The sequence below is a fragment of the Lemur catta genome, chromosome 16 (assembly GCF_020740605.2).
Source record: "Lemur catta isolate mLemCat1 chromosome 16, mLemCat1.pri, whole genome shotgun sequence".
In the NCBI taxonomy this organism is placed as follows: domain Eukaryota; kingdom Metazoa; phylum Chordata; class Mammalia; order Primates; family Lemuridae; genus Lemur; species Lemur catta.
In genome coordinates, this window is record NC_059143.1 from 34,535,689 (window position 1) to 34,549,346 (window position 13,658).

General features: G+C 40.4%; 1 protein-coding gene across 9 annotated transcripts in view; it reads left to right on the top strand.

The window, feature by feature from the left end:
- Positions 1-13,658, top strand: part of KATNAL2 (katanin catalytic subunit A1 like 2) — a 103,760-nt gene that overhangs the window by 32,349 nt on the left and 57,753 nt on the right. For 4 of the 9 annotated variants that reach the window (XR_006729305.1, XR_006729306.1, XM_045527928.1 and 1 more), the window contains exons 2-4: positions 3,606-3,676; positions 9,991-10,157; positions 11,499-11,541. Coding sequence is in view for 4 of the 9 variants with exons in the window: in XM_045527928.1 (XP_045383884.1) it covers positions 3,606-3,676; positions 9,991-10,157; positions 11,499-11,541 (281 nt within the window). In the remaining 5 variants the exon portion in view is untranslated. Of the gene's footprint in view, positions 1-3,605; positions 3,677-9,990; positions 10,158-11,498; positions 11,718-11,838; positions 11,919-13,658 lie in introns of those variants that run through there. The other 5 variants (XM_045527929.1, XM_045527933.1, XM_045527934.1 and 2 more) reach the window with 5 other exon arrangements.

The following is a 13,658-nucleotide window of genomic DNA, read 5'->3' on the forward strand; positions in this document are numbered from 1 at the left end:
ATGGCTTGATAGCTCATTTCTTTTGGAGATGAGTAATATTCTCTTGTCTGGATGTACCACAGTTTATGTATCCAGTCACCCACTGCAGTTGGTTGCTTCCAAGTTTTGACACTTACAATAAAGCTGCTGTAAACATCCTGTGCTAGTTTTTGGGTGGACATAGGTTTTCAATGTATCTGGGCAAATACCAAGGAATTTGATTGTTGGGTTATATGGTAAATGTATGTTTAGTTTTGTGTGAAACGGCCAAAATGTCTTCCAAGTGATTGTACTGTTTTGCGTTCCCTCCAGCAATGCATGAGAGTTTCTGTTGCTCTATATCCTCACCAGCACTTGGTGTTTTGGATTTTTGCCTCCTAATAAGTGTGTAGTGGTCTTTCATTGTTGTTTTCATTTGCCATTCTTTGATGACATATAATGTCATCTTTTCATCTGCTTATTTGCCATCTACAGATATACAGTCTTTTGTGAGGTATCGGCTCATGTGTTTTACCTATTTTTTAATTGGGTTGTTTGCTTTTTTATTGTTGAACTTTAAGAGGGCTTTTTTTGTATATTTTTTATAACAGTCCTTTATCAGATATGTCTTGTACAAATATTTTCTCCCAGTCTGAGTCACTACTTTTTATGTCATCTATCTTATAAATCGAAGGATTATAATATTCATTTAATTTCTCTTTCTTTTGGACTTCTGGGAACCTTGACTTTTATGGTTTATACTAAATTCAAAGCAACATTCTATCCTTTGAATGGCAGAGAGCAAAATAAATGTTGGTTGAATAAATGGTGTTCACTATGCTCCCTTCACAAGCACTTTGAAACACAGGTTGCTTTATTTGTTGTATTTTCTAGCAAACTGAATAAGGCTCATCACCTTAAGCAACAAAATTTTCTATCTGAATCATTTAGATGGGTATATTCATAAAATAGGTTACTGTTTTACCTGCCTACTACAGCAAATATTGAACATAACTGAACTGCTTCATTATGACTTTAAATCATAAGATAAGAGAATAATGCATCCATAAAACAAGAACAGGATTCTGTGAAAAAGGACTAATCAGAGAATAAGAACAAGCTCTTGGAAATTAAAAATATTATTGTCTAAATAGATTCTGTAAAATAGTTCAAAAACAAGGTCAAGAAAATTGCCCAGAAGATAGAAACAAAGTGACAAAGAAATGGAACAGTATAGAAAAGAAAAGAATCTTAAAAGATCAATTTGGTATATCTCCTATCCAGTTAATAAGTACTCTTAAAAATAAACTAGAGAAAACAGAGGAGACTCATTTAGCAAAGAAATAATAAAAGAAATTTTCCAAGAATAGAAACATGGAAATTTCCAGCTTGACAATGGCTAGCACAGTGCATGGAAAAAGACCTACACCAAAGAAATTGTGTAATTTCAGGACACCAAAGTTAAAAATGAGATTCTAAAAGTTTCCCAGGAAGAAAAATCACATTACATGCAAAGGATCAGGAATAAGAATAGTCATATTATGCCCTTTCAAACTATCAAGTTTAAAGTAAAATAAAGACACTTTGAGGCATGCAAATTCTCAATAACATTTATCTCCCATATATAATACCTTTACTCAAGAGAATGTGCTTTTAACACAAGAGAAGAATCAGAAAATAGAAAGACTCAGTTTCTAGGGGATCCAGTGCAGGGAAATTTCGAAAGGAAATCCAGAAGGAGCACCTCCAGCAGGTCTAAGAGTCAGCCTTCCAGAGTGGAACAGGACGATGGAGTCTACAGGGGGAAAGCAACGTACGTAATGACACATAATCTAATGTACTGTAACGTATTTGATGTTGTGAGGAGTGATACGATATGTGTTGGTGTTTGATAATTAGCAATAGGTATGTTGAAAAGTAACCTAATAAAAGTGAGATAATTATTCATTCCAGGAAAAGTAATGTTATACAGAAATGGAAAAGTAACTGCAATACTTTTTAGCTCAGTAGTGAACAATATTTACATGGTCCTAGTAATGTAATCACTGGATATTGATCTAACTATAAGGGGAGGATAGGGTGAAGCGGGTATAGGACAGCTTAATGCTCATCTACCTTAACAGGAAGTGAATAATGCCTAACATGCATATGTCATGAAACAGTGCTATGTTATTTAGAAACATGGAAGTAAATATCAGAAGAAACAGCTAAAATTTTAATAATTAAGGTTGTTGACTCTAGGGAGTGAGACTGAGGGGTGGAGTAGTGGAATGGGGCAGAAGAATATTGTTTTCCTTTAACATTTGATAGTATATTATTATATATTATTATTTTCAGCCTTAAAGGGGAAGGAAATTTGGACACGTGCTACCACGTGGATGAACCTTGAAGACATTATGCTAAGTGAAACGAGCCTGTCACAAAAGGACAAATCCTGTATGATTCCACTTACAGGAGGGACCTAGAATAGGCAAATTCATAAAGACAGAAAGTAGAAAAGTGGCTGCCAGGGGTTAAGGGCAGAAAGAATTCGGATTTAGTGCCCCATTAGGGGACATATTTCAGTTGGGGAAGATGAAAAAGTTCTGGGGACAGGTGGTGGTGATGGTTGTCCAACAATGTGAATGTTCTTAATGCCACAGGAGTGCACACTGAAAAATGGTAAATTTTATGTTATGTATTATATATTTTTCCACAATAAAAAGCAAATTAAAAAGGAAAAATATATAGTTATGTTTGATTTTTAAGTAAGTATATGGATGTTTTAATTTTATTACAACATTAATTTTTAGAAAGCTATGGAGGAATGCCTGAAAAGTGTTCATATGTGTCATAAATATAAGTGTTTGTGCCTAGATTTTATGACATCATTTGGGCTCCACAGGGGTCTTATTTGCTTTTATCCACTTCTTACCTATATTCTCCTTAGATGAAGGTGTGTAAGTTATTTTCAAAGAAGGAAAGTATTATTGACTATGAGTATTTTGTGAGTACATTTTGGGGGAATTTGAGATGCTAGATTTCTAAATGTGGCACATGAACACTGTGAATAAACATACAGATTCATCCAGCTTGAATAAGGACCTTATTATGCAGGGATTGTCCTAGTATGGCCTCTGCTGTTCTCAGTGGCTATTCTAAATGCTCGGCTGTGCAGTCACCCCTGAATGGTTTATGGAAACTCAGCTCTACATTTGTGCAGGGACTGGGTGCGACTCTGAATGAATTAAAGATACAGTAGCAGGTAAGTGCCTGTGTTGTCACAGCTGATTTCTGGCTCACAGCTGATTATCTTTTTCTAATCACTTTCCTTAACCTGGTCCATATACTAAGAGGGTGTGTGTTTGTTTCTTCGTGGTAATAAGCAATAAAAGGCCAAGTGGCTTGGCAGTAACAGGTGCAACTAATAAAGTGCAATCCTAATTCAAATCACTGTCCCTTAAGTTTACAATTGAGAAGGCAGCTTTAAGAAGAAAATAACAATGGAAAACAACTTTATATATCCTTAGAGACTTGAAATTGCTTTCCAGCCTCTAAGTCATGCTGCTTGGTTTTGACAGGTTACATTTACCTTGAAGGGTTTATTGCTATAAAAGCAGTGTTATTTCTCATTGTCGTGCTATCTAAATTTTCTTCTTTGTTCACAGTGCGAGATGAGGATGGAAGCACGACGAAAAAATCTTCTCATTTTGATTTTGCATTATTTAACTCAAGAAGGGTACGTTATATTACAAATATTTACAGAAATGATTCCTCTCTTTCTCTGACCTCCACTTTTCCAGATCCATACTTTTAAAAACAATTAATAGACTTACTTTTTTAGAGCAGTTTTATACTAATAGAAAAATTTAGCAAAAGTAGAGTTCCAACTGGGTGGGGTGGCTCATGCCTGTAATTCCAGCACTTTGGGAGGCTGAAGTGGGAAAATTACTTGAGGCCAGGAGTTTGAGACCAGCCTGGGCAACATAGTGACAACTCTCTTATCAGTTTTCCTTTCCTCAAAATAAAAATATTGTATTTACATGGACCTAAGCCCAACTCTTTTTTTTTTTTTTTTCTTGCAATACCCATTCTATAACTGTCCAGGAGAGGAAATTTGGAAGGCTTTGAGTTTGGCCACCTACCTCATTAAAAACACACAAGTACTTATAATAAGTCTGCTGCTATGCTGGGTAGTATGAGAGGAAGAGAGCTGGTCCACAAAGTGTTTCAAAGGCGTTCTCTATTTTAGATCTTCCTTTCTTTTCAAATTTCAGCCAGGAAGAAAACATTCAGGTTTCAGGCTAAGGGCTTAAAAACTTTTTGAGTTCTCAACCAGGGTGATTTTGCTCTTGGGGGACATTTGGCAATGCCTGGAGTTCTTTTTGGCTCTCACACTGGCATCTAGTTGGTAGAGGCTAGGGATACTGCCAAACGCCTTACCATGCCCAAGACAGCCCCTGCAACAAAGAATTATCCAGCTTTAAGTGTCAATAGTGCCAAGATGGAGAAATCTAGAGTTAAAGCAGGAAGAACCAAACAGCTGTTGATATTTTCCCAAAAGGTTTAATGAGCATCTTTTCCTCCATTAAACATAGTAGCTGTTAGTGAAATAAGGGAACTATTGTAATTTAGAGTCAACTTTTAGAATCCAGCTACCTTAGCCCTGGAGAGGTATGAAGGAAAAAGATAAGGAGGGTAGGAGGCAGCTGAGAGGGAACTGAGAGTTTATCATTGTTTCTCTTAACCACGCCGTCTACAGCTGATTTAAATAAACCTATTGCCCTATTGAAGGGAACGACCATTTAAGAGACTTTAAGGAATTTTTCTTTTAAATTTTATGGTAGATATTGGAATCCCCATTTTACTTCCTTTTTAGAGACCAGATCTCGCTCTGTCACCCAGGCTGGAGTGCAGTGGCATGATCATAGCTAGGTCACCTAGCTGCAAGTGGTAGCACTTTCCGGGCCTGTCTTGACCCAAAAGGCTTCCAGGGTCCTTATTCCTCTGCTCCAGTGTTGAAATTTTGCTTTTCCTTAAGGATCACCTCAGAAAAATAAAAATGAGTGAGGGCCATGTTTTTTGAGAGTTTTTGTTTTTGGAATGTTGATCTTCTTAAAGTCTTTTAAAGAAAATGAAATCTCTGCAATTGCACTTAAGCATTTAAAAAATTATTTAAGTCATGGAAGGATCTGAGGTGTTTTTTTTTTTTGCCAAAATTTTAGATGTATGCATTTGATAACCAATTATAACACTGTACCTTTGAACAAACTTTGTTACTGAGCAATCCAATTTATTTTCTCCTCTTAAGCTTGTTAATTGCAAAATGTGGCCTTTCTCATAACACCTTTTGGGAATGACTTTTTTCTTCTGGTAAATGTGATGAACTGCAACATCTTTAATGCAGGAAATTTCCTCACTTTACTTACTTTGAAAGACATGGTTTTATCGGACACTTCTCTTTTTGGTGTTGGGGATATAAATTTTATTGAGAAAATGACTCATTCTTTTCACATCCGCACCAGTCCCAGACAAACGAAACGAGTGCCCGCCACATGGCTAGTGGACAGGCCAACAGGTGGTGCTCAGCTACTAAATGTGTATCCACACCTCACAGCGGAGTGGGATCGGGAGACCGAGCAGGGCTGACCTTGGTCCCCTCTGTGTCTCTCTTTCCCCATCTGGTATATGACGGTGCTCCTGAACTTGACGAGCCAGGCAGTGTGCATATGGGCAGTGGGCTGCTCTGTGCTACTCACTAATCACCTAAGAAGGACAGTGTATGAGATGGTGCCGAGTGTCTACTCCAAGGCAGGGCTGTGGGGCTTGTTGTGGTAGGGAGGGCTTCTTGGATAAGCACAGAGATTTAGGAGACAGACTATTTTCTTTTAAATGCCTACTCATTCTTTGTTAACCAGTGGCCTTGGATGAGTTACTTATTATCTTTGTGCTTCAGTTTCCTCGTCCGTAAAATGGGGTAAGAGGGGATGGCTAAATATCAGGTAGATATTATTATTGTGAGAATTAAATATGTTATATGCTTAGAATAGTGCCTGACAACAAAGCTTATATGAGCACTTGCCATGTTTACTATGGAGGAGATAGGATTTGGACTTTATTCCTTTAATACCCAGCCTGGTTCAGCAAAAGACTTTAAGCATTGGAAAGTGAGGTTGGCCCATTTGACTACATTTTCTTTTTTTGTTTTTGAGACAGAGTCTCGCTCTGTCGCTGGACTAGAGTGCAGTGGCATCATCATAGCTCACTGTAACCTCCAACTCCTGGGCTCAAGAGATCCTCTTGCCTCAGCGTCCCAAGAGAGTAGCTGCGACTACAGGCACATGCCACCACACTGGCTAATTTTTCTGTTTTTTATAGAGATGGGGTCTTGCCCTTGCTCAGGCTGGTCTCAAACTCTTGGCCTCAAGCGATCCTCCCAGCTTGGCCTCCCAAAGTGCTGGCCACTGTGCCTGGCCTGACTTTATCTTCTGATGGATTCTCAGCTCCATCCAAAGAACCCTGAGTTAAAATACCTCACGGCAGCATTTTCTAAGTGTGTGCAACACTTGGAACAGTCGTTTTGCAGAACGTTACTAGGTGTTACTTTAAGAGTTTTGTGGTCAGGTAAGCTTGGCAAACATTGGGTTAAACTAAGGTAAACAGGGTTCCTTATTTCAGGACTTCTCAGACCATCTAATTTACTATGTGCAATGAGTATATATAATAAAGTCGCAGTATTCAGGGTTTTGCAAACCAGTTTGGCAAAGGAACCCTTTTTTCTTTAGAGATTAGTTTTACACAGAACACTTTGAGAATGCTGCCTTTGTAGATTAATTGACTCTTATAACACCTGAGTGCACCATGCCAGGCCCCAACACTGTAAGCATAGCATTAATAGATGCTCAATAAGTGTTATTTGAATAGCCACCGAGGAATTTACTAGAACGTAGATGGGTAGAATAATTAGAAAGCAAGACAAAGCCATTTATGCAGATAATCCCTGATATTTATTGTAATGTATTTTGTGTTACAGAAATTTTATCACAAAGGATAACTGTAAAAACAAAAAGGCAAACAAATAAAAGTCAGCATAGCTAACCCTTCTCCAGTTGCTGTCATTATGGCCAAGAGTTTACCATGTACTTACAAAGTCTGCATTTCCCCTTTCTGCCACAAGATGGCTCTTGAATCACACATCAGTGAAAGTGCTAGAGTTGATCATTTTCCTGAGACCTGCTGGGGAAGGGATGTATGAATGAATTATCAAGATGAAAAGCGAACTAGACGTACTTTTAAGGACATATCAGGGTCAAAAAAAGGAGACCTGCCTTTAACGAAGCGCTACAAATTCAGCAAAGAGGCTAGATTACTGTGGATTGGAATAAACAATCAGGGACAGCTTTGTAGAGAAGGTGACTGGAGTTGGACTTGAAAGGTGTAGAATACGGATAAACAGAGGTGATGGGTGAGGACATTCCAGGAACATGCACAGAGGAAGAAGGGGCACGGCATAAGTGGAGCAATTAAGTAAACAGAAAGAGCAGAGTTTGAATGTGAGAGTGAGAATTGGTAACAGCAGACAATGGAGGGTCCCGGATGCTGGTTATTCTAGTCCTGCATATCCATCTTCCTGGCCCCAAGAAGATGTTAATGTAATAGTAACAGCCTCCCCATCTCCCTCCTGTTTTTGTTCATTACTGCACACTACTCTTCCTAAAGTCCTGCCCTGTCACTTTGCTAAGAACCTCTGGCATCTCCTCCTGCCAACCATTTCAAGTTCAGACCTCATTCAAGCTCAGACAGTGTAATGGGAACACACAGAAGCAGTTTCATTCCCCTAACCAATTAGTTTAGGAAACATGGGGCCTGCAGTTATCTGTTCTTGTAATTTTTGTTTAAGTCAAAACTCCATCATCTTAGAAAGAGTTCAGAATATAATGTGATGTCAGTAAAGACTACAAGCAGCCCATATACTAATGGCATATTTCCATCTTCTGCCTTTATTAATTTATTTAATTTTGTTTTAAAAGTGGATGTGTGTAAGTATATGCATGTATTTAGTCATTTTTAAAAGTTTAGAAAGCTAGAGAAAATGTTAATTATTATCTCTGAGTGGTAGAATTTTCTTTAGATTTATCTCCATTTTCTAATTTTTTTGTAAATGAACATACATTACTCCATACTAAACAAAAGTGACTAATAAAACTTATTTAAATTTTCTCTCTGTACAATGGGGATTAAGACATAGTATGGGCCAGGCACAGTGGCTCACTCCTGTAATCCTAGCACTTTGGGAGGCTGACATGGGATGATTGCTTGAGGCCAGGAGTTCGAGACCAGCCTGAGCAACATGGTGAGACCAGGTCTCTACAAAAATAAAAAAATTAGCCAGGCGTGGTGGTGTGTGCCTATAGTCCCGGCTTTGGGAAGCAGAAACAGAAGGATCACTTAAGCCCAGGAGTTTGAGGCTGCAGTGAGCTATGATGACACCACTGCACTCTATTTAGCCTGGGCAACAGAGGGAGACCCTGTCTCAAAAAAAAAAAAAAAAAAAAAAAGACATAGTATATAGAATCCTGGTGAGACATCAATAAATATAGAAGCTGAATGTGGTTTGTAAGTTCTTTAAAATTAGCTTGGGAGAGATAAATACATTTCAAGGTCATTGGAAATAATCATGGCAACCTCTTTTAAGCAAGTTCAATCTTCCAACTGATCTGAAGATGATGCAGGGAAGAAAGCGTAATAAAAAATGAAAGTTTTCTCTTTCTACCTTCCTAGATTTGAATTAAACAAAAAGAACTTTAACCTGCCGTAGGAATTCTCAATCTGAGGTCCTTGAATGAGCCCCTGAAATTATATGCTAATTAGTGCATATTTACACATGTGCACACTTTTCAGGAGAGAGCTGTTGATTTTAAAAGAAGTTAAGAACTAAAAATTAAGACCTGGAGAGTCTTTCTACTTTAGAATATATTGAGAAAAAGCCCTTGCTTCTAGTGCTAAGACCACTTAAAGTGGACAGCTTTGCAGCTGAGCAAGTTAAAAATGGCAGTGAAGAAACAAGGGTGAAGATGCTACTAAACTACAGGAGCACCTTGGAGTGTAATGTGTGATTGATTAAAAAATGACTAGAAATCAACAATGTATCCAAGTAGATGTTGTCTTCTTAAACCATTAATAACTTTCCTCAGTGATGCTGATTGACAGATCTTTGGAATTTCAGAGCTCATGACATGGTCATTTGAGTTGTCTCAACGATAGCAAATCTTGCTCTTTGGGGCTGAATTTGAGTTTTGTCAATTGCCAAATGCTACCTAACATGAACACTGGTGAATAAAGAGGTAATCAAGTTGGATAAATACCCATTTTTGGCTAACAATGAGTAAAATATTACAAGACTTTTTCTTAGTTGATTTATTTATTTATTTTTTTTTTTTGAGACAGAGTCTCGCTCTGTTGCCCGGGCTAGAGTGAGTGCCGTGGCATCAGCCTGGCTCACAGCAACCTCAGACTCCTGGGCTTAAGCGATCCTACTGCCTCAGCCTCCCGAGTAGCTGGGACTACAGGCATGAGCCACCATGCCCGGCTAATTTTTTGTATATATATTTTTAGTTGTCCAGATAATTTCTTTCTATTTTTAGTAGAGACGGGGTCTCACTCTTGCTCAGGCTGGTCTCGAACTCCTGACCTCGAGCAATCCACCCGCCTCGGCCTCCCAGAGCTAGGATTACAGGCGTGAGCCACCGCGCCCGGCCTAGTTGATTTATTTATTTGACTTTTAAAGCACTTCCAAAAACATTTGGAACAATGATGACATCGCCAGATAAGTATGTAGCTCCCAGAGGCAACTGCTTCAAAAGACAATATTTGGATATACTTAACATAAGTGGGCTCTTTATAGCAAACCTCATATGTATGTAGTAGCTTTCATCTAATATACTATTTAACATAAACTTACTCTTTGCATTGCATTTCTCTGGACTTGTAATGCCTGTCTTTATTCTTTTTATCTGGAGTTAAATTTTTTTTCTTCTTCTGTGCAACTGCCAGATATATTGATACGGCCAATGCTTTGGAGCACGAAACTAAACTGGGGTTACGACGCTTTGAAGTCTGTGACAACGTTGATCTTGAAACTATTTTGATGGAATATGAGAGCTATTATTTTGTAAAATTTCAGAAATACCCCAAAATTGTCAAAAAGGCATCAGACACAGGTACGTGGCTATTTTCTAGAAACAAGGCTTTATCTCGTCTTTAAGATTAGTGTTGCTTCCTCATCTTATCATACTCAGATAAAGGGAGACCCTCACCCTGCACTGAAAGAGTACACCAGAAAAATAGTGTAGCTACTCTCAGATCCAGTGCCGCCAATTGAAACGTGATCAACTGGATGTTGGCATCCCTCTACTCACGTCAGCATTTCTTTAAGGAATGTGTATCAGGGCAAGGACAACAAAACCCCAGTGTATCACAGGGACTTTTCAGAAGACTGACATTATTTTAATTTCTTTAGAGATGCAAAGAGCTGTTGGAAGAGGATAAACAACAGAAAACTTTTTGTTGTTAGGAAGACCTATTCTCTGACTTGAAAATAACATGAAAATGAGTATTGGGGAAGCTAATAGCTCATGTATAGATAATGAAATGCTTTTGAAAGCCATCAGTCCAGATAATGATCAATAGAGTGCAAAGACCCAGCATAGGTTAGCAGTCAAGGAGGCTGGCTGGAGGAAAGATCTAAAGTGAGGGCCCTGTGCTTTGTAGTAACATTGACTTAGAAGTCTGTAAGTGGGGGAAGTAATTATAAACCAAGGGAGATCATTGTCCTGTTTACAAGGCACTTGTTAAGCCACAGACTTTAACATTTCATGTAGGGACCCGGAAACCAAGAGGAGCATCAACTAAAAATAGCCAGGGGCAAATCTCAGAGCTAGAAGGGGTCTAAGATATCTTTTATTTGAGCTCCCTTCCCATGCAGGGTTCAGAGCTTGGCTTCTTTGGCTGGTTGTTAGATCTAAGTCTTGAAGAGAAAGCACTGACTCCTAACCACAGGGTGATTGGCGCTGTTAGCGACATGAGCTCCTTTCCAGACGGCTAGTTCTCATCAAGTGTGATACATTCTCCTGTGATATTGGGCACAGTGTCTCTATTTTAAGGTAAACTGGCAGAGTATGACTAAGTGCCCCCTGCCAGACTCATGCAATTACCCTGGTGTCCCATGCACCACAGCAAAACACTGTCAAGTTCAGAAAACTTAATGAAGTGGGAGCTATAAAGCCTACTCACACTGGAGTCGCCACCGGGTCCACGGTCTCCAGTGCATTTAATATCGAGGACTTTGGGGTCTTTCTCTGTGTGGAGATGCTGGAGAAGCCAGGACTCTCTCCCTCACCAGTAATTTCACTTCTCTCTAGATGAAAATAGCTTGGAGTTTCTGGATTCTAATGAGCCATAGCACATACTTTAAATAAAAGGAGAAACATACCTGAAAAATCACTTTCTCTCTCTTAAAATTAAATTCTTTCCTTTTCCTCCCAATGTTTGTTTTCTCACAGCAGAAAATAATTTACCGCAAAGAAGTGGAGGGAAGACCAGAAGGTAAAGTGAGTGATAATTCACCTCGATGAACTCAACTCTAGGAGTGTGTGGGACCCCTTTCCAGAAGATTCTCCAGTGCAGCTCCGTGACCGTCTCCCAGCAATACCGACTGTGGTTATGTGACCTTGCTGGGCCCAGCCATGGATTCCCCTCCTGTTCCAGCTGTCGGGGTTTGGGTCAATGTCTGTCTGTTCTCCTGGCTTTACCACAAATAAGTGCACCCAGTGATGCTCTGTCTTTCTAGGCCCTGTGGTCCGACGAGTATGGACCTCGGTGGTTAAAAGACCCAGGTTCAATTCCTGGCTCTGCTATTTGCAAGCATGGAGCAAGTTCTGACACACAGTGAGCTCTCAGCACATAGCGAACACCCAGGAAATGTGATTTTCCCTTTTTAATCATTTAGCTAATTTCTCTGTGCACCCTCAGATCCCATGCCCTCACCTGTCTGAAGATGATCAGTAGAGCAGGAGGTTCTCACTCACACTTCTGCAGTCTCCAGTGCCCAGCCTGCAGGGCTTGTTCTTCTTTTGCTTTTCCCTCCTTTTCCGGCGCTCAGCTTATATTCTCTCTCCAGCTTCCCAACACTAAACCTCATCTGGGACTCGTAGCATCTGTGGGAGCCCCCCTGCACTCAGCCCTTCTGGGTAGACACTTCCCACAAGGCTCCCCCTCCTGCTGCAGAGTCCTCCCCACTCCTCCCTTCCCACTCCCCGCACAAACCCCTCATTGTCACAGGCTGTTCAGAAATGGCCAGGGGTGCTAGGGTGCTGCTGCCAGGGTGTGGCCAGCTTTGGGGCATCAGGGTCTGTGGATTGTTGCTATTATAATAAAGCCTAAAACCTCAGGGGAAGGCTAAAGTGGGCTTCCTGCAGGGGCCACCCAATCATTCAGGCAGTGAAGAAAACGTTAAGAACGTTAAAATGCTAGTGGAAAAAGCAAACTTGGATTGTGATCACAAGGAATTTATTAGGCCCTCAAGAGATATGAAGTTCCCGGCTCTTGTGACTCCAGTTCCCTTGTCTACAGCCTCAGAAGGAAGGGACAGGGACCCCTCTCGGGGCTGTTGGGCACAGCTTGTAAAAACGGTCATGGATCCCATGCAGGATTCGTGAGGGCGCTCATGGTAATACTGTGCCTCGGGCTAGCTTTGCTTTGTGTGCTCTGTTCTTTAGGAACAGTTCTATTGTTTTGACAAAAGTGTTCTTGTGTATAGTTTCCATAAACCTAGTCAGACTCTAGCCATAAATGATAACCAGTGAATAGGAGCATTTAAGAGGCCAGCTCCGGACCACGCTTGGATCCTGATTATTTTTCAGCCACACATTCATGTGGCACCTCCTCAGCATTCTGTCCTGGCCGACATCCTGGATTGAATCGTGTTGGAGTGCTTTGTTCCCTTTAGGGCTGGGGCACGGTGGCACGGTTGACAGTGTGGGGTCTCTTCAGACCCTCTCTGAGTAGCTGTTTGTACATGGCGGGTGTAAAGGTTGGACAGAAAATGGTTAGGGTCAGGAAGATGATTAGGATAGTAGTGAATGGTGTTTCTGTGGACAGTTTTGTACTCAAAGATGGTTACTGAAATGAGAAGCTGTGTTATGAAACTGGCCATTAGCAAATCAAAGTGTCTTTTCCTAATCTCACGTCTCACACCAGACAAGCACACTCCCAGGTTACAGACTTGCTGATGGCCCAAAGCAGGAAAGGTCGTCTAATGTGACAGATGATGGAATTAGGATCAGGTCTAGACAGTCGGGGACATGGGCTCCAGGTAACAAGATTACGTTTAATAGAATAAGGTTTAAACTCTAAGGAAAGAGTCGCCACAAAGAGTTCCCCTATTACAGAATCAGAGACCTAGAAATCTGAGTTAACTGCAGGTGACTGCACCGGAGACAACAGTGTGACATGATTGCTAATGTGGTCTCGGGCCCCATCCGTAGAAATACAGTGTCCAGAAAGTCAGGAGGTCACTCTGTTCTGATCAGAAGACAGTAAACAAGGGGAAGGTGACCAGGACGAGGAAGAATCTGGGAGCCAGGTAACTTTAGGGATGCCTGGGGCAACTGGAGATGTGTAGCTTGAACAGAGGACGTGGGGACACGAGACCTTAGAATAAG